This window comes from Nelumbo lutea, chromosome 7 (genome assembly GCF_056320005.1).
Source record: "Nelumbo lutea isolate HS-2025 chromosome 7, American lotus-T2T, whole genome shotgun sequence".
In the NCBI taxonomy this organism is placed as follows: Eukaryota; Viridiplantae; Streptophyta; class Magnoliopsida; order Proteales; family Nelumbonaceae; genus Nelumbo; species Nelumbo lutea.
In genome coordinates this window covers 61,685,546-61,707,004 of record NC_142690.1, presented here as the reverse complement: position 1 = coordinate 61,707,004, position 21,459 = coordinate 61,685,546, and the positions used below count along the sequence as shown (strand labels likewise).

General features: G+C 39.1%; 1 protein-coding gene across 9 annotated transcripts in view; it reads left to right on the top strand.

The window, feature by feature from the left end:
* TAF11 (TBP-associated factor 11) overlaps nucleotides 1-18,306 on the top strand; it is a 38,463-nt gene extending 20,157 nt beyond the window's left edge. For 5 of the 9 annotated variants that reach the window (XM_088954840.1, XM_088954839.1, XM_088954844.1 and 2 more), the window contains exons 5-6: nucleotides 10,621-10,720; nucleotides 15,708-16,136. In XM_088954840.1, coding sequence (XP_088810966.1) covers nucleotides 10,621-10,720; nucleotides 15,708-15,835 — 228 coding nt within the window. In that variant the 3' untranslated portion in view covers nucleotides 15,836-16,136. Of the gene's footprint in view, nucleotides 1-10,620; nucleotides 10,721-15,707; nucleotides 16,137-18,023 lie in introns of those variants that run through there. The other 4 variants (XM_088954848.1, XM_088954843.1, XM_088954846.1 and 1 more) reach the window with 2 other exon arrangements.
* Nucleotides 18,307-21,459: the final 3,153 nt, after the last annotated feature.

Sequence of the window (21,459 nt, the reverse complement as noted above, 5' to 3'; positions counted from 1 at the left end):
CCTGAGATGGGGGCAAGAGAACCATCAACAAGGGATATTTTGTCACGACTAAATAAGAGTTTAAGTAGTGAAGAAAGTGGAAGCACTAATCATATGGTCAGAAGCACCAAAATATATTATCCAGGGGATCTTACGATTACCCAAGGTAGAGACATGATTCGCAGTAGCACGGATACCTGAGTGAGCATAGGCAGATGTAGAGTTGTTACTGGGTGGAGCAGAAGTTGAAGTAGGCTCTAGATGACTGATGATGCGGCCATATTTCTCATATTCAGCCTTGGCGGTTGCAAGTTATTCCCTTAGACCCCTATAGACTTCTCATCACATTGCCCTTCTCAACATCAGAGGTTGTGGCTACATTAGCCTTGCCCTCATTCCCATTCTCGCTCTTTCTGTCATTATTATTATTATTGAATTGGGGGGGGGGGGGTTGGAGCTTTGAATGTATCTTCCAACAGGTATCTGATAGGCTCCCAATTAACCTTACGTATGCCAGGAAGAGGAAAGGCCAACAGTCGGCTAAGGGGGGGAAATAATTGAATACATGGGGGCAGTTATAGCTACAAGGAATAAGGAGAGTCTTGAGGCATTTATAGCTATGTCAGTTAGGAATAAGAAGAGGTTGGGCATTTATAACTGGGACAACTGGGCATTTATAGAGGGAGTCAGTTATGCTGTGAGAAGAGTATAAGAAGGGGCTTTGGGATGGGGGAGAGGTATGTTTTTGTGGAGTGAAGAATACTGTCAGTGATTGGGAGAGCAAGCGGTCTCTCGACGAACCGGCCAACTGTTAATGTTTTGTTTTCTTCTGAATGAATACCAGTTCCTTTTGTTGATGTTCGAGTTGTGTGAATTCTGTTGTGAAGACTGAGAATTGTGCGTGAAGTTTCTGGGACATAACAGTGGTATCAGAGCTCGTCTTTCCTCGGCCATGGTGACAGCTAAGGAAGTGGCATCGCAAGTGGAGGGCTTCAAAGAACGCCTGTCTTCTCTACATTCTGGATTTCGTTTGGAGATGGATGGCTTACGCAATGAGTTTCAGCGACTCGATCCAAATAAGGTAGCAGCTGGACTTTCGAAGATCTCGTCTCTGGAAAGCTCGGTACAATCTCTGGAAGGAGGCGTTCAAGATCTGGTGAGACGTTTTGATCTGTTGCTTCAGCAATGGGCTTATTCAGCTCCTTTGTCTATGACTGACATTGCTCCTCCTTTAGTCGCATCGAGTCGTGCGGCTGACAAAGGGAAGAGTGCAGCTTTTCCAACGTCTTCGATGTCGGTACCGGAACATCCAGACAGTTGGCTTTTTTGCACGGAGCGCTATTTTGAGATTAATGGCTTGCTTCCGGCGGAGCGTCTGCGGGCGGCCGTTGTCTGTTTAGAGGGTGACGCATTGGCGTGGTATTACTGGGAAGATGGTCGGCGACCTTTTCGTAGTTGGGTCGAATTCAAGGAGCTCCTCCTTGAACGTTTTCGATTGACTCAGGAGGGAAATTTACAGGAGCAGCTTTTATCGTTACATCAAACTACTACTGTTAAGGAATATCGTCGCCAATTCGAGGTGCTCTCCGCTCCCTTATGTGACCTGTCGGAATTAGTCCTTGAAGCAGCATTTGTTAACGGGTTGCGCCCAGATATCCAGGCTAAACTCCGACAGATGGAACCCGTTGGGTTGATCAGGAAAATGGTGGCGGCCCAAAAAATTGAGGAGAAGAATCAGACCTTATGGGCTTATCAATTAGGTTTATCCTCCCGTGGGCCCCCAACACCCCCCTCTGGAACTCGCTTTAATTCATGGGTTTTGCAAGTGACTACTTCTGCTATCACCCGACCTGCACGTGCCGTGATTCCTCTTTCATCGGTCCCTATTATTAAGGCCCCACCACCTGCTTTCAAAAAAATGACTGATAAAGAGATGCAGCTGAAACGTGCGAAGGGTCTATGCTTCCGTTGTGACGAGAAATACAGCCCGGGACATCGATGTGCTCAGAAATCACTTCAGGTTTTATGGGTTCAAGATGATTTAGAGTAAATCACTTTTGATGCGTCTAATTTGGACAACACTTTCGAGGACACTGAAATTGCTCCGACTCCAGATTCAGCCGTGCTCTGTGTTTCGTCTCTTGTCGGCTTGTGTGCGGCTAATTCCCTTAAGGTGCGTGGATGCATTTTGTCATGTGAGGTGGTCATATTGGTAGATTCGGGTGCATCGCACAATTTTATCTCCGAAGCTTTAGTGGAAGAATTGAAATTACCTTGCACTCCTACGCACGAGTTTGGAGTTCAGATGGGGAATGGGGATGAGGTGAGAACTTCTGGAGTGTGCCGTCAGGTTTGCCTCAACTTACCCGAATCGGATGTCATTGCTGATTTCTTTCCTTTAAAGTTGGGCTCTACGGATGTCATTCTTGGTTTTCCTTGGTTAGCATTCCTCGGGGACTTGGTGATGAATTGGGGTAACATGTCTATGAAGCTCAACTTGGGGGGTGTTCGTGTGAAATTGCAGGGTGACCCTTCTCTCTGTTCTTCTCAGGTATCTCTGCATGCCATGATGCGTAACTTACAACATGAGGGACAAGGGGTTTTGTTGGAACTAAAACAATTGCAGGTGGTGGATTCTTCGTTGAACTCTGTCTTGCCTACAACCCTGCCGATTTCCGCTTTACTGGATGAGTTCAAAGATGTTTTTGATATGCCTACGGGTTTACCCCCTACTTGGGCTACGGAGCATGCTATTGTCTTGCAGGAGGGCACTTCCCCTATCTCTGTTCGTCCTTATAGATACCCTCAGTTCCAGAAAGATGAAATTGAACGCCTTGTCTCTGAGATGCTGGCTATAGGTATTATTCAGGCAAGTACAAGCCTCTACTCGAGCCCGGTCCTTTTAGTCAAGAAAAAAGACGGAAGTTGGCGTTTTTGTGTTGATTACAGAGCCCTTAACCGTGCTACGGTTCCGGATAAGTTCCCCATTCCAGTTATCAAAGAACTTCTCGATGAGCTTCATGGTGCTTCTATTTTCAGCAAAATTGATCTTAAATCAGGCTACCATCAGATTTGTGTCCGCAGTGTGGATATTCCCAAGACTGCATTTCGCACCCACGAGGGGCATTACAAATTCCTTGTCATGCCCTTCGGTCTCACCAATGCGCCCTCAACCCTTCAGTCGTTAAAGAACACTGTCTTCCATGATTTCCTCCGTCGCTTTATGCTGGTGTTTTTTGATGATATTCTGGTTTACAGTGCTTCCGAAGCTACCCATTTGGATCATCTTTGACAGGTCTTCTCTATGTTGCGCGCCCACCGTCTCTTTGCCAACTCAAAGAAATGTATCTTTGCTCAGCCTAGCATTGAATACCTGGGTCATATTATTAGTGTAGCTGGTGTTTCTACCGATCCTTCTAAAATCCAGGCCATGGTTGATTGGCCTCAACCATCTTCACTTAAAGCTCTTCGCGGTTTTCTAGGATTTACAGGCTATTATCGCTGTTTTGTGCGTAACTACAGTAAAATAGCATGGCCATTGACGCAATAGCTTAAAAAGGACACCTTCTCATGGAATGCGGAAGCTGAGAATGCCTTTCAGGAGTTGAAACGGGCTTTGACGACCATGCATCGAGACAGATGCATCCGGTGTGGGTCTCAGTGCGGTATTAATGCAGAATAATCGACCTATAGCCTTTTACAACCACAAGCTTAGTCTGGCTGCACAGTCGAAACCTGTTTACGAGCGTGAATTGATGGCTCTTGTCTTTGCCATTAAAAAGTGGCGCCCCTATCTTCTTGGACGACACTTTATGCAGACCAGCATAGTCTTAAGTATCTGCTAGAACAGCGGGTTGTCGAAGGTGAACATCATAAGTGGCTCTTTAAGCTTATGAATTATGATTTTTAGATTCAGTACAAACCGGGTATCGAGAATGCCGTGGTTGACGCTCTCTCCTGAGTTCCTGCTGAAATGCACTTAAATTCTCTTACGGTCCCTATTTTTCTTGATTTTGATGACCTTAAGGAGCAAGTTGATGCTGATCCTTTTCTGGCTCACATTAAGAATGCCATGCAACATGATCCGGCTACCTATCCTGCATACTCTTTAGTTGGGGATCACCTTCGTTGTCGTGGTAAGTTGGTTCTGCCGGCTTTTTCCCCATTTATTCCCCTCTTACTTAAAGAGTTTCATTATGGTGTTGTGCGAGGACACGCTGGAATCCGCCGGACATATTGGCAAATAGCCGCTGAATTTTACTAGCAGGGGATGAAGTGTTCTGTCCAAGAGTTTATGCAGGCTTGTGATGTGTGTCAACGTAGTAAATATGAAGCCATGTCTCCTGCTGGCCTTTTGCAACCTTTACCCGTTCTTGAACAGATCTGGGAGGATATTGCTATGGACTTTATTGAGGCTCTTCCTAAGTCGAAGGGATTTGACACAAATGGTGGTGGTTGATCGTCTCTCCAAATATGCCCATTTCATCCCTCCCAGTCATCCTTTCTCAGCTCTCACGGTTGCTCAGGCTTTCTTACACAACATAGTTCGTTTACATGGCATCCCCCGATCAATTGTGTTTGATCGTGATAAAGTCTTTATGAGTTTCTTTTGGCGCGAGCTTTTCACTTTGCAAGGTTCAAAATTGCGTCGTAGTTCAGCTTACCATCCTCAGACGGATGGTTAGTCAGAGGTGGTTAATCGCTGTTTAGAGACTTATTTGCGATGCTTTGCGGCTGATTCTCCCTCCCGTTGGTCTTCTTGGTTATCTTGGGCAGAATACAACTATAATACATCTTTTCACACTGTTGCTGGCATGACACCTTTCAAGGTGGTTTATGGACGCGATCCTCCTCCATTAATCCACTATGAGATTGGCTCTACGGCTAATGCTGATGTCGAAGCTGTTCTCCTTCAGCGTGACGCTATACTTGGGGAGCTGCGAGCTCATCTACACCTTGCACAACAAAAGATGAAAGACTCGACTGATGCGAACCGACGAGATGTGAATTTTGATTTCGGGGATTGCGCGTATGTGAGACTGCGACCTTATCACCAGCAGTCTCTAGCTCGCCGAGTCAATGAAAAGCTTGCCCCTCGTTTTTATGGACCGTTTGCTATTGTGGAAAGAATTGGTGTTGTCGCTTATAAGCTTGAACTTCCTCCAGATGCACGGATTCACCCAGTTTTTCATGTCTCGCAACTCAAGAAGGCAATTGGCAATCATATCTCTTCTCTTGTGATTCCTTCCACTTTGTCGGCTGATATGGAGATGCTTGTGGAACCTGCGGCCATACGAGGGGTCCAACCATCCACTATGCCTGGAGTTACTGGTTTGGAAGTGCTTATTCATTGGCAGGACCTGCCTGATTTTGAAGATTTTTGGGAGCCTTTTGACTTACTTTGAGACCAATTTCCTCATTTTAACCTTGAGGACAAGGTTAGACAATGGGCGGCGGGTAATGATAGGCCCCCAATTAACCTTACGTATGCCAGGAAGAGGAAAGGTCAACAGCCGGCTAAGGGGGGGAAATAATTGAACAGATGGGGGCAATTATAGCTGCAGGGAATAAGGAGAGTCTTGAGGCATTTATAGCTATGTCAGTTAGGAATAAGAAGAGGTTGGGCATTTATAACTGGGACAGCTGGGCATTTATAGAGGGAGTCAGTTATGCTGTGAGAAGAGTATAAGAAGGGGCTTTGGGATGGGGGAGATGTATGTTTTTGTGGAGTGAAGAATACTGTCAGTGATTGGGAGAGCAAGCAGTCTCTCGAAGAACCGACCAACTGTTAATGTTTTATTTTCTTCTGAATGAATACCAGTTCCTTTTGTTGATGTTCGAGTTGTGTGAATTCTGCTGTGAAGACTGAGAATTGTGCGTGAAGTTTCTGGGACATAACAATATCTTGTGTGCTTTGACTTCTTGCAATATTCATTCATAGGCACCCTCCTTTCTCTTAGTACCACCCTTCTGCTTCATCCCAACATTAGCAAAGTGTTCCACTGGGACCTTCACAATCTGAACCTATCTCTTGCTCTCCTCACTATTGACCATAGCATAAGCCTGAGAAAGGGTCACCTCATCCTTGGCTAACACATTCTGTCTGACTATATCATACTCAGGATTAAGCCCAGTTAGGAACTCAAAAACCTGATTCCTCTCCACCAATTTTCTATGGGTTTCAGCATCTTTTGTGCATCCCTATTGAACTATCTCCATCAAATCAATTTCTTGCCACATAGACTTCAATATTGAGAAATACACAGCTAATGGATTCTCCCCCCGTCTCAAATTATTCACATCATTCTTTAATTTGTAGGCCCTAGCAACATTTAACTTCTGTGAGTAGGTCCCCTTAATAATATCCCATACCTCCTTAGCAGTCTCTAACCACAAATAGTGTTGACTGATATGAGGTTTCACAGAGTTCACCAACCAGCCTATAATAGTGTAATTATTCCTGCATCCACTTCTCATAGGTAGGATCATCCTCCTTAGGTTTTGTCTTTTACTCCTAGTGATATACCCCCATTTTCCTCTACTACAAACATGAGACTTTATTGATTGAGACCATGCTAAATAGTTTGTCCAATCTAGCTTCACAGTAGTCACTACCCCACAAAATTCTCTATGGACCCCTGTCCGTAGGGTATTTTGTCTCACTTCTAGTATGCTCCATTGATCAAATGGAGGCAAATGAATAAAAATAAGATACTATTAATCTAAAAGCACTAACTTGAGCTTTTCTATAGTAGAAAACTAGGGTCTCAGCACTTGGCAGAATGTGGGAAAATGGGTAAGAGAGAACTTGTGGCCGCTCCTACTATGGACTCTAGAAACTTCTCCGGCTAGAGTTGATCTCCAAATCGGCCAGTAAACTCCCTTTTAAGCCCCAAGCACTAGCTTTAAGTTGTCTCTAAACCCCTTAGTCCGATTTCTCCAGTCAGCTAGGGTTTCTGGGAAAAATATCCAAGAACTTGTTTGGGGCCTCAATCTAAGTGGTAAAGCAGGAAGTAGGAACCTGCTCAGATACCAAGAAGAAACCAGTCCAAGAATTTGGAAGAAGAGGAAGAGAAGAGAAATCGTTCCTCTCTCACTCCCTTAATCTCTATATATATGTACTGGACTAATTTAAAGGAGAAATTACATGGGTGCCCCTGGTTAGGTGGCTGACCCAATAAACATAAGAACTAGATGTGTTAAGGGCCAATAAAGGCAGCCCATTACAGCAGAAATAAAACAATAAACAGCTGAACTAAAGCAAGGCCCATTTAGCCACCAAACTAAGGCCCATTTGGTCCAATCTCTCTACAAACTACTCCAAGTGGACCTGAATAAATAGCTAATATATTGCCCTTGGAATTTCTGATTGCCCCACCCATTCCTGCCAAACCTGGGTTGCTTAAGGTGCTTCCATCAAAGTTCAATTTTACTTTTCTGCCTTGTGGGGGGTTCCACTCCAATCGTATTCTCTCTTTTTCTCTAGAGGACTGTGCTACCACCTTCCATGCCCTTAGAATATCATTAGTTGTGAAGTTCTGAAAGCACTCCAAGGTTTTAATCCAAAACGCAACCTTTATTTTTATGGCCTCTATTACTTCCTCCACAGTTCTACTCTTACCATTAAATATCCTGTTGTTCCTTTCTTCTCAAATCACCAAAACAATTGCTGCCTTTGTTTCTTTCCACATTAACCTCCTCCTTTTCTTTAGTTGCCTCAGGGAATTTGGGTTGAAAATGTCGACGACCTCTTGAGGAGGGACCCACCTATAGCCAAAAAGAGAGCAGAAAGAACTCCCAAACACAAGAAACAAAGGAACAAGATATAAATAAATGGGATATGGGTTCTTCACCATCCCTACAAAGGAAGCACATATGAGGAGAGAAGCAATTTAACTTAAATGGGCTAGAAGAACTAACGGCAAATCGAGAAGGACCTAGGTGGAAGTAATAAAAATTGATTTGAGTAGTACCCATAATTTAATGATGGACATGGCACTGAATAGAATTGAGCGGTGAAAGAGGATTCATGTAGCTGATCCTATATAATTGGGATAAGGCTTAGATGATGATAGTAACCACCTGATTGGATGTCACTTTTGCGATATCGATTACACTATTGCTTCGATTGCTTATCTTTGTTACATGAGTTCTGATAATTGAAATTTTATTATCATTATCATTATCATCTTCAAAAATTACCACATGCAATGCATGTGCACACTTACTAGTTAGGACAAAAGACCAATGGGTACTTCTATATTGACATCTTTCCTTACCTTGGGTTGATAGTTCATAACAAGGGAGAGTTGAGGGTGCTGCCTATAGAATTGGAGCTGGATGGACAAAATGGAAAGGTGCATTTAGAGTCCAATGTGTTAGGTTAATACCACTTAGGCTAAAAGGAAAATTTTATAAGACAGTTACAAGCCTAAAAATGTTGTGTGGAACAAAGTGTTGGGCAATCAAGAAACAAAATGTCCAAAAAATGTAGCAGAGATATGAATGTTTGAGATGAATGAGAAAACTGGAAAAGGTAGGATAAGAAAAGAGCATATTTGTATTAATCTAGGAGCAGCCCCAAAAGGTGACACAACAAGGGAAAACTTATTATGGTAGTTTGTTCATGTGTAGAAAAGATCCTCTAAGCACCAATAAGAAGTGACCTGTTGCAAAGTTGAACGGTCTAGAAGAGCTAGGGGCAGGGCAAAAAGAAAATGGTTGGAATAGTAAGGAATGATTTGAGGGATCATAATTTGACAATGGTATGGCATTGGATAGAGTGGAGTGGTGATCCATATGATTGGAACAAGGCTTTGTTGAGTTCAGTTGAGTTGTAGCCTTGTAAACATTATAGTGAAATCTGGTTGTGGGAGCTTTCTCCAACTATCACTTCTCTTTCTTTATCTGACTGGCAAGTGTGAGAATGTGACCTTGAGTCTGAGAGTGGCCACTTTGTGGAAAAAATGCCAAAGGTTAGGACTGTATGCAGTACACTCCTCCCAAGTCTCTTTTGTTTAGAAGACATTTAAAAGACTGGGAACCCTCAGGGATGCTGGAGCTTCTCCAAAGCTTGAGTATCACTGAAACTTATCTTTCTCAATAAAAACAAATTTGGAGATGGGAGAAATCTGGTCTGTTTTCAGTTAAAATCCTTTTATTCCAAGATTGTAAGGATGGATGAGGGTTCTTTCCCAGCTGATTTGATTTGGCAGTCCCAGTTCCTTCAGAAGTCTCTTTTCCGGTGTGGACAGCATTCTTAATTCTTGTTTAACAAAGAAAAACTTGAGTAGAAGAAGAATGGTGGTTAATGGTGAAACCATGATTTTCAAGGCACCAGGGTGAGGCCAGGTGAGGCAATGGATTTTTTAATAAAGCAATGAATCCTAGGGTAGTAATTCCCTAGGTTCCATGGTAAGCAGCAACCATCTTTCACTATTAATTGTCTATAATCTTTACAAAAAATGTATGAACTTAATTTAAAAATTAGAAAATCAACATATTCATAAAAAAAGGAAGAAAGAAAATACATTTCAGAAAATAGAGGGGCTGAGCCTCTATTTTTTTCCTAGGAAAAGAAGATAAGAAAGGATGAAAGAAGAACAAATAAGAAGGTGTTGATTGAACACCTTGCTTTCAGTTTAGGTTTTTAAGAAGGTGTTGATCGAACACCTTGCTTATCAATAAGAAGAACAAATAGAGGGGCTGAGCCTCTATTTTTGGGTTCTTCTTTGCTTATCAGTTTAGGTTTTGCAGTCTTTGGGGGTTCAAGACAGTATATACACGTTGATTGAACCCTAACAAATAAGAAAAATAATAAAAGAGACTAGTATTTTAACTCACAAACTGAATAATTTAGTTTTAATGATGTCTGTTTGTTATGATAATCTCATGAAGTGTAGAGCATAAAAGTATCCAAGAGCACTGTGTAAAAAATATCTTGGCAATTAAGCAAGGCGACCCTCCATGAGTGTGTTATCGCCTAGGCGTTGCCTTGACAACTATGACTTGTGTCTTGTGTAATGATGCAAAATGCAATGGAGATCTCTAATCACATTTTCATCTACTGCAAGCTCTAATCACATTTTTGGGGTGTTCAGTTTCAACCAGGAGTCAGTGGAAGATTCTGCTTTGGGTTGGAATCTTAGAGGACTAAGGAAGGAAGGAAAGGTTGTGTGGAGGATCACTTCCTATGCTGTTTTTTGGACTTTATGGAGAGAGTAATTCTAGGATTTTTGATGAAATGATAACAAATGTGACACTGAGGAGAGCCTGTAAGTTAAACCAAAGGCTAAAATTTTTTCTTGGGTGAGCGTGCATAGGGCTTTTTATAGGAAACATCATGATACTTTTCTTGACAAAAGTTTGCTTTTTGTAAAGTGGTTATTTAAGGCTGTAAGGTTATATATTCCCTTTGTAGAGATCCTTGGTGTATGGGGGGTCTTTTAGCTATATGAATGCAAGTTATACTTTGCCTTCTTAAAGAAGGAAAAAACATTGCTTTTATTTCTTTTTCTATCATATTATGAACATTTAGTATGTATACAGTATATTTATAATTGATTTTAATGTTATTGATTAAAAGAACCATAAAAATTGATCAAAAGAATAATGATTTCTGTTTTGTGATTATGAATGCAGTTATTAGCGAGCATTACTGGAAATCCAAAAATTTCTGTGCCCATGACGATCGTTGTGTCAGGAATAGCAAAAATGTTTGTCGGTGAGCTTGTTGAAACAGGCAAGTTTACCATATTGGTTTGCAGATATTGAACTTAGAATTCCATTTGCAGACTAAAATATGCTTTTCTGCTTTTCCACTTAGAATATTGAGAGGAGATATGCTGTGTTTTGGTTGGTGGGCTCAGAAATATCAATAGGAAATTATGCTCTATTGAATTAGATTTAGTATGAATTAAATTCAATTGACTTTTTTTTAGGTATAGTTTTGAATCATTTGGTACTGTTAGATTGTATTTTTACATGGACATGGACACAGGAATCAGAACTTGACTGTGCCTAGGTGTCTGACTCAGTTAGATGGAGATACCAAGGGACTCGTGGAGATGTCCATAAAAAGTATATGCTATAAAATTATCCATATGTTGTTGAAGTTTAACATTATAAACTTATTGAAAATGGTCTAAAAGATTATTTTTGTTACTTAAATAACATTTATAGGAAAACGACATTCGTTGTATACATTAACTATTAATTTATGTTGAATAAATAAGGAGAAAAAGAAAAATGTCACATGGAAGTGTCATTCAAGAATCCATGGAGTGACAGTCTTGTGCATGTCTGACACAGGCCCTTCATCCATTTAGTAGAATCCAAACCTGTAGATTGTTGGGTGTAGCATTAGTGGGTTGAATATGGAGAAAATATAGTTGGATCCAGACCTAGAAACTAAAGTGAGATACTGGTGAGAACTAACAGGGAGAGATGTAGGCCCTGGGAGAAGATTAAGATTCCAGTCTTCTATCCCCTAATAATCCTCTATGCAGAAGGGATAAAAAATCTTCATGTTTATTTATTTATTTATTCTTTTGAATGGTAATTTGCACTTTTATCAAGTAATTAAGAAATATTTGCAATAATATTACAACAGAATAGGCTTGGATTTGAGCCAATCTGAGACGAATAATGGGCTATTCGAGTGAATTCGGATTAGCTGAACGCTTTAGCTGTTCAGTGGGCTGTGGAACCAATGATGAGGTTCCACACCAGTAATAAATTCATGGGCCCCACTGTAAATATGTGGGCCCCATGTATTTAAATACTGGTGTGGAACCTTATCATTGGTTCCACAGCCTGCTGAACAGCTAAAGTGTTCAGCTAAACCGTGCTCTATTCGAGCTTGGCTTGCCAGAAAAACATGAGGCTCGAGTTGGAGCTAGAGCTTGAATTTGGCTCGACTCAAAAGCTCATATTTGAGCTTGGCTCGGCTCAAGGTAAGCTTCCTATTAAAAAAATAAAAAATTATACTTGTGAAAAATAAAAGTCATACTTATAAAAAATTATTTCTTATTATACGTATAAAAATTAGGGAAAATTCCCGATAGGTACCCTGTACTTTAGGTTGAGTGCCAATTTAGTACCTAAACTTTAAAACGTGTCAATCTAGAACCCGAACTTTTGAAATGCGACAATCTAGTACCTACCGTTAATGGACCGTCAGTTATGTATATCATGTGACCTCATGTGCGATTTAAGACTTTTTTAAATGTCAAAATTACCCTTGGAAATAGAACACACTGTTCATCATCTTCTTTCTCAAGAAAATGAAATAGAGCCTAGGCTCTCAACAGTCCAGACCATCATTTCATGATGAAAACCCATCAAGGCAAGAGCCAAAGGAAGACGATTACAATTCATGTAAACTTACCAGAGTTCAACAAATTTTCTAAAACTCGATCAAAATCTTCAAGTCTCTGATGCAGAAGCTCCACTTCCAGAACACAAATCCTCAAGCTTCGATTTAAAGCTCAATTTTTCCCAATCTTCATAGCTTTATAATGACTTGAAACTTATAGAATTCACAGAACCCATGTCTAATATCCCAAGACCTACTTCTCGTTATGGTGAAAATAGACCCTAAATGCTTGATCATATTCAGTTTCTATTATTACTCAAATCCCAACACAGCAGCTCTGCAAGACTAAAAACTCAAATTTCCAATCTCCAGGTTTAAATAAACAAAACCCATGTCTAGAAACTAAGAAAGTTCCAACTGAAGCTAAAGAAAAGTCCTCTTTTCTGTCTTTTCGAAATATCATTTTCTCAAATAATCAAAACAGCCACTTTTCTAGAACCCAGCTCAAAGAATACATTCCCAATCAAGAGGAGGCTAAAGACCTCAACTGAGTTCCAAGAAAATTATCTATCTCGAATTCTTCTTCATAAATCACCAAAAGACCCGTGTCAAAGACTCCCACTTGAAAAAACCTTCTTTTCTGAGAAGAAAATGAATAAGAAATAACTGTTAAGCGTAAAAAAAATGTCAAAACTATTAAAAAGGTCAAAAAACAGGAATAGAAACAGAGTTTCTGGTCAGCTTAAACGACAATTTCTAGTCATGGGTGTAGTTGTCGGTCTTCACGTCCCTTCTATGTAAGCGTCTGACGGTCTGAACTTGACTCAACGGAAGAGATAGTTTGGCTTTGTGTTTGCTTCTTTTGTCAAACCATGCCATGTGAAAGGGATAACAGAGGAACTGTAATACAAAATTTGTTTTAAAAAATGACCCAGAACGGAGCCGTTCTGGCCACCAGTTTCTAGGTTGACAGTTCAACTGTTTGTAGGTGCTCGGCCTCTCTCTCTATAGTTGTTGCAAATTTGCAGATTGCTAATGGTTGATAAAGAAAATTAAATGACATTTGAAGGGTATTTGTGTCTTTTCCCATGACACTTAACAGCTGGTTAACAGTAGGTACTAGATTGTCGCATTTGGAAAGTTCGGGTACTAGATTGTCGGGTTTTAAAGTTCGGATACTAAATTGGCACTCGGCCTAAAGTACTGGGTACCTATCTGGAATTTTCCCTAAAAATTAAGAATTTGTTTCATATGTATATAAAAATTAACAATTATACACTTAAAAGTAGGAATTATTAAAAAGTTATTTATTATTATACATATAAAAAATTAAAAATGCTATATATAATATAAGCTCGATTAGGCTCATGAGCTTCACAAGCTGATCTTCATTAGGCTCGAGCTTGGCTCGATTAGAAAACGAGCCTATAGGTTTAGCTTGAACTCGATTTGAAACTTGGTTTAGACCGAGCTGATTGAGCTTTTTACGAGCCAAGCTTCTATTAGTTATTTATTGATTGTTGGTAAACTTTTATGTACTTGCATATTTGTTGGTTATTGGTTTCTGATTTAACTACAGGCTAATTGTCTTGATCTTATGCTTTGATGCCGAATCGTGTGAAATTGTTAATTTGATTTTAATAGGTGAGTTCCTATATTAAGGTTTTAAAGTTCTTTTTTCCCCAAAAGTGGCACCCAATGTTTTAAAGGCGTGGGAGGCGTATGCCTAGAGGCACGCCTCTAGGCGAGGCTCTCCCAAAATGCCCCGAGGCGTATGCTAGAGGCGCTGACACCTATGAGGTGTACGCCTCATGCGCCTCATGCACATCTTATATAAAAAGACAAAAAAAAACAAAAAACAAAAAACAAAAAAAAAGGAAAGGAAAGGAAAGGAAAGGAAAAGAAAGGGAAGGGAAAGAAAAAGAAAGAGAAGAAAAAAAGAGATAAGGAAAGAAAAGGGAAGGGAAGAAAAGATAAAGGGAAAGAAAGTGGTTTGCCCCCTGCCCCTCCGCTTCGACAAGACCCCCCTTTTCAACTAATGTTATGCATCTTTATTCTTCTTAATATAAAAGAATTTTATTAAAAATAAAGAAAAAATGAGATCCCCCCTTCCTCTTCATCCTCCTCCTAACCCCCCTCCTCTTATGCCTCCTTGTGTTCGGGAGGCTTACGCTTGCATTCTGAACTACGCCTCACACCTCTAGGTAGTGGAACGCCTCGCGTCACGCCTCCGCGTTTTAAAACATTGGTGGCACCTTACATTATTCAGACACATGCCTTGCCTTGTGCATCAGGCTCGAGGATTTTTTTTTTATCCAAAACGATGTACCAGTCATGTCTTCTACTAGAAGATTTATAATATTTACAGGGGGGTTATTTAGGTATCTTCTACGAACACTTAGGCTTAAAGCCATATTGACTAAACCGTCAGCACGTCTATTTGCTTCTCTGTAGCAATGAGAGAAGGTAACATTTGGACATTGGCTCTAGGAATTCGTGGCTTTAGTTGTGCTTCCTACTTTTAGAACACTAATATTGCCAAAGGTTAATCAAGCTACCAGATATCTTCATTATGAAGCACTTTGAAAATAGCCTGATTCTCTAGCACTAGTAGTTAGGTAACTGCAGCTATAAATGCTTGTCTGCTGATTCCTTGATCATGAGTATCACCCAGTTTCCTGTTATCATAGGCCATGTTTGGGAGTGCTTAAGTTAAAAATAAGTGCTTATTCAAATAAGAACTTGTTTGTATTTGGCACCCAATTTTTTTAAGTGCTTATTTTTTAAAATAAGCACTTATTTTATATTGGGGGTTTGGTAGTCTTTTTCTCTAATAAACACTTAAATAAGCATTTGTAACTATTTTGTCCTTCATTTTCTTTCAAACTTTCAAAATATACCCTTTGAAAGCACATTTAAGAAAGTATTTTTATGAAAGCATTTTTACAAAAGCACTTTTATAAAAGTATTTTTTTGAAAACATTTTTACGAAAGCACTTTTAAGAAAGTACTTTTATGAAATCATTTTTACAAAAGTGCTTTCATAAAAGTACTTTGTAAAAGTACTTTTATAAAATTCAACTAGGGAGAATTTTTTAAGTGGTATCTTAAAATTCAACTAGGGATAATTTTGGAAGAAAAAAAATTGAATAAGTGCTTATTGTATAAACACTTAAAAAAACTGAAAATTTGGGTTAAGAAAATAAGTTCTTATTTTTAAAATAAACACTTATTTCGGGCTTATTTCCCAAATATCAATAATTGCTTAATGGTCCAAGTAATCACTTATTTTAAATAAGCACTCACAAACATGGCCTTAGTAGATCATGTCGTTTGCCTTACTCGATGGTTCAGTTATGTTTTGGAAGGTAATGAAATTGTGTCTGACGGTAATGAAAACCTGGTGCTACAGGTAGGATGATTATGACAGAGAGAAGGGAAACTGGGCCAATCAGGCCCTGCCATATCCGGGAAGCATATAGAAGACTGAAGCTGGAGGGCAAGGTACCAAAGAGATCAGTACCAAGGCTTTTCCGATAGATGATGGACCCACCCCACTCCCTTTCTGCTCTCACTCAGGTTTCAACTGTTGATTTATTATATTTCACATGTTTTGATTTTTCATGCATTATACATACATACATATTATTTGGCCATTGGCGCAATTGTAAAATCTCAGGCTGGCAAGCTTGGGAATGCAGAGTTTGAGTCTGAGAATGGCCTTGTGCGAAAAAACGCCATAGGTTTGGACTGTATCCAGTTGCAAGATCTCAGAAAGCTGGGACGAAATTGTGTAATTACCTTTATACTCATAGGTCTGTTCTGATGTGTTTTCTGTTTATCATTCTTTCCATTTTCTGGTCTGATGCATGCTTTACTTTCCAAATTACAACCTATGGGTGATACCGGGCCCCCTTTATTATTTCCAAAAATGCAAAAGAAGCTTAATTGGATTATGAAATGCATCTTATCTTCGTCTTTTAGAATCTCATTAAATGGCATCATAGGGGTACCAAACATGGTGATCCATTAATAAGAGAAATTTGTCATAAAGCCGAAAATAAGGCCATGTTTGGTTTATTGCTCTAGGCCTCATTCTTTTAATTCTTGCTTATTCTGAGCAAGAATGAATTACATTAGAGTGTTTGGTTACAAAATTCTTGTCATGGGCCACATTCTTTTTAGAATGAAAAATCAGCCCATAGCACAAAAATTGAGGTAGTCTTCAACATGAAAAATAATCATGCCCTGTCTTGCTCATTTTCATTTTTTGAGGAAATTCTGCCTATAAACTCTTTGTATTGTTCATAGATGTTTACTAGCGGACTATCGTGGAAGTACTTTTATGAAAGCATTTTTATAAAAGTACTTTTATGAAATAAATTTTACAAAATTACTTTTATGAAAGCATTTTTGTAAAAACACTTTATAAAAGTACTTTTATGAAAATACTTTTATAAAAGCGCTTTTTTGGAAATACTTTTATAAAAGTAATTTTACAAAAGCACTTTATGAAAATATTTTTACAAAAGCATTTTTATATAGGACACTTGCCAATCTAAAAAGAATTCATTTTTAGGAAAAAATTGTTTTGGTTCATAGCAATATTTTCTCATTCTACCTATTTTTACCCGTTCTTGTCCATTTTAGAATTTCATCTTGGGTAAGTATGAGGAAGAATGAGAATTGAACCAAACATGGCATAAAATTCTATAATTGGTATGCCTAGCTCAAAAGGTGGGCAAAGAGCTACCCTTCTGGTTGTAATTAATTGCTGAAAATTCTAGAAAATTTCATTTGTGACAGAGCTACCTTATGCTTCTAGATTGCAACACCTTGGTCGCATTCTATCAGTTTTGAATTTTATGAGACCATTTTGTGTTTTCCTTCTTGCATCTCCAAAACGGAAGTGTGGAACTTTTATAATGCTCTACCCTTCTCAACTTGCTTTTTTTTTATTCTTTTCTTTTTTTTCCCTTTAGGCAATATTTGGTTTGAAGGAAAAAGTAGGGAAACTATACAAGGTTTGTAAAGGTTTTCCTATCTTTCTCTTCCTTTCCCTACTTTTTCCTTCAAACCAAACACCACATTAACAAATGGAAACAAAAATAAAATTAGATATAAAAATTATTGTCTCAATAATAAAGGAGAGGGCAAAATGGTTCCAACATAGTTCAAATTGATGGAATGCTAATGGTGGGAGTTTGGAATCTCAAAGTACAGGGTAACTCCCTACAAGATGCCGACTAGGTGCCTTGCCTAAACACCTTGTAACTAAGCACCCATCTAGGTGACTAGGTGCCTGTGGTCAGCAGATCCGGATTCAAGGTGAAGAGAATAAGAAAAAAATGAGTAGAAATGTAAAGAGTTTTTTTTTTCTCTCTCTCTCATTTAATAAAACAATAGCTCTACCCTTCTTTTTCTGTGTCATTTATTCTTTCTTAAATTTTATCATATAAATTATTATGTTCTTTAGGCTCAGTTTGGACTTTGGAAGGAGTACAAATATGTAGAGTGCAAAACTATGTATTTTGTATGTATTTGTATTTCCAAACTGAGCCTTAGTTGCTAATTTGATATAAAATTGTTCAATTAAATATCTATTATGTTAGTATAAGTATCATTTTTTAATCATCTTAAATATATTGATTTGTCATGTTTTGAGAGGAAATTTAATGTTAATAAAAATATTGCTAATTTTCTAATTAATTTGCATGCTGATTTGTAGGTAAAACTAAATGATTGGCTAGACGCTTAGGTGCCCCCTCTATCACATATGAAAGTTAAGTGTCACTGCCCCCAAAGTACAGAGGTCTCAGAGGTTAATTGTTAATCTCATGGAAATTCTTAAGTTATCAGAAATAGAAAAGTATTTGGGGCTACCTATCGTCCAAGGTTTCCAAAATTTAAAGGATAAAAAGGTGCTTAACAATGTATATGTGTTTGGTTATGTGGGCCTTCGGGTGTTTTTGGATAAATGTTCAATTGAAAAATGTTACTTTAAATGTTCATTGTTTTTGTTTGGTTGGGTGTTTCAAGTAACACACCATAAAGTCATGGTTTTTAAAAATGAACTGGTGACTGAACTGGTCAGGGGTTCGGTTACCGGTTCGAATGGTCCGACCATTTGATCTGAATGATCGGCCCGCTCTGACAAAAAATAAAAAAATTAAAAAAAAAATAAAAAATTAGAAAACGGTCAAAACTGTTCGAACGGTTAATTGGCCGGTTCAGTGGTTTGCTGACCAAAATCAACGATTTTGGAGAAAAAGCGGTTTTGGAGGAAAACGGAACTGGTCAGGTGACTTGTTCCTGGTTTTTCTGGTCCAACCGTCCAGTCCGATCTGGTTTTGAAAACAGTGCTTAAAACTATTTTCATGGGGGGGGGGGGCACCAATATACTTTGCTCCGCTTGTGCTCCAGGTAAGCATTTCATTTGAATAAACATATAGGGGCGTTAGGAGAAACCAGAATTTGAAATTTTTAATAAACATAACATATGGGGCGTTGGGAGAAACTAGAATTTGAAGTTTTGCCCAATGCCTCATTCCCACAATTCCTATCATTCTGCTTTTTAATGTTTATTTGATAAATATTGAAACTGAATATTGGTTTCATGCATAATAAGCCCCAATGCCTAAGTGGCATTGATGTGGCGGCATATTTACGATAAACGCCCAACAAACCAAATATAGTCAATACTATCACTAATTTGAAATAGAAATTACAGGATCCATTGCCTTTAGGTTCTACCCTTTTGCCATTCCGCAAGGATAAGTCATTGGTCGTGAATAACCCAAGGTTCATTGTTTCTAACATTATCTAGGTCTTATTGCTACCTAAATCTAAAACTAAAATAGCCCCTACTTAAAGATTGGACCATCAAGTTTTCATTCAGACCCCGACTCGCATACATCCTATTTGTAACATCCTGTAGGGGGATAGAGACCCTTGGAACGCCAAATACTCCTTGTTTTCTCATCTATGGCATCAGCAAAGTCAAATATATCCACCGCTTGATCCTCATTATTCTGCATTATCTGACTATGCAAGTCATGTTGATTCCTGACAGAGCCCTCAGTCTAGAGGAAGTTGGAAAGGAAAGAAGGAAGCCTCACAAGGGAGAATAACCCTAGTAAAGAGGGAGTCCAACAGAGAGAAGCAGAGAAAAGTAGGGCTCGAACTAGACCCGTTTATGGGCAACCATTTATGGGTCGGGCTCAGGTTTGGCTTTTGTCAAAATTCTAATGGGCCCAGCCCAAAGTCCAAGCCTAAGATTGTAAAGTTGGGCTCGAAGCCTGGCCCGTGAATAGGTCTACAGACAACTGAGAAAACCACAATTAACGTAGCTGACCACTGTGGACTTGAAGGCTTAACTTGGCTAACAACTATAGTGTGTGTTTGTTCCGTAGGCGTTTCGTGATAGGTGTTTATCAAAATGCTGTTATGTCGTTGCTAAATCAGTATTTTTTCCGTTATGTTCATCCGTACGCATCGGTATTCACAAAAGTAGGTTCTGATTTATGTGCGCACCAACCGTCGGGAAAAGCTTCATTTTAACGCTTTTTCCAATGATTGAGCATTTATTTATTGTTCCACTGATAGGCGTCTAGTTGTCAATAAACGGTTTATCAAATACTTTTCTCGGTTTTAAAGACAAGTCAAGTACAAGCATTTATTTAGTAAACGAAAACTATTACCAAACACATTATGTGGACTTGAAGGAAAATCCTTCAATCATGTGGACTTGAAGGTATTATATTTCACAACTCTTTTTGCTACAACACAAAGAACACCTAACGTGCCAAACAACCATGTGGACTTGAAGGAAAGTTTCTTCAATCCAAATGTATCGGATCCCAAGGATTTTGATCAGAGGGAATTTTCCTTCAAGTCCACATGGTTGTTTGGCACGTTAGGTGTTCTCTGTGTTGTAGCAAAAAGAATTGTGAAATATAATACCTTGACTAGTTGACTAGGGCATGCAGAGCCGCTCTCATTAAAGTTGTGAAATGGAGGGACTTGAAGAGAAACATAAAACCTTCGATATGGCAGGCAGAGGCAGAGCCCCTCAAAGTTGTTTTATGTTTCATCCCTATTTACCACATGACGTGCTAATCTGCTCTCCTTTATTAATCTTAATTCTTAAAGAAATAGATAAAATTGAAATTTCTTTTAAGCTGTGTTTGGTTTGAAGGAATAGATAGGGAAAGGAAGGGAAAGACAGGAAAACCAATACAAGATTTGTAAAGATTTTCTTACCTTTCCCCTCCTTTCCCTACACATTCCTTCAAACCAAACATAGCCTTAGGGTTTAGAAATGCTGAAAATATCATTAGTGCTAGCATGGCTAAGTTGGGTTGGAAGATTCTTATAGACCAAAATAATATTTGGACCCAAGTAATTTGGGGCTAAGTATATTAGTGATGCTAGTTTCTATGATATTAAGCATAAAGAGCAGGGGTGCTCCTGCTAGAAGGGAATCCTTGATACTCGCAGCCTATGTAAAAAGAAATTTAATGGTGATTGGTTAATGGGGATCAATCAGAATAACTTGGGGTCCGTTTGGTCCTTAGTTGAAATCAGAAATGAATTTCATTGAAATTGGAACCAGAATGGTCAATTCCTCTCACCTGTTTGGTAAAGAACAGAATCGGAACTAGCTGGAATAGATCCTCATTCCCAATAAAAGGGGGGGGGGGGAGGGATGACCATTCCCTCAAATGGGGGAATGCCATTTTCTAGGAATAGGAATAGGATTTCGACTCCATCTAACCAAACAGTTGGAATTGGAGTAGATCATTCCAATTCTGATTCCAGATCCTTATTCTTGTGAATCAAACAGACCCTTAAATCCCCATTCACGATTGCATACTTTCTCTCAGCCAAAGATGAAAGCCTCAGGAACGTAACATAGGACTTAACAAAAGAGAATTCAAGCTAGTGATGGAATGCATCACAATAGAATAAGCAAATGCTGCTATGGCATTTAAAAGAGAAGATATATCATAAGTGAAAAGAATTCACAGTTTCCCGGGTTTCTTAGTTTAAAAAGAAAGGAATACAGATGATTGTAAAGGATTGGGTGGCTACCCATTTCTCTGGATGTGTATATATCCCCCATATATTTCATACTAGCAGAGAAGAGAATACATTAATATTAT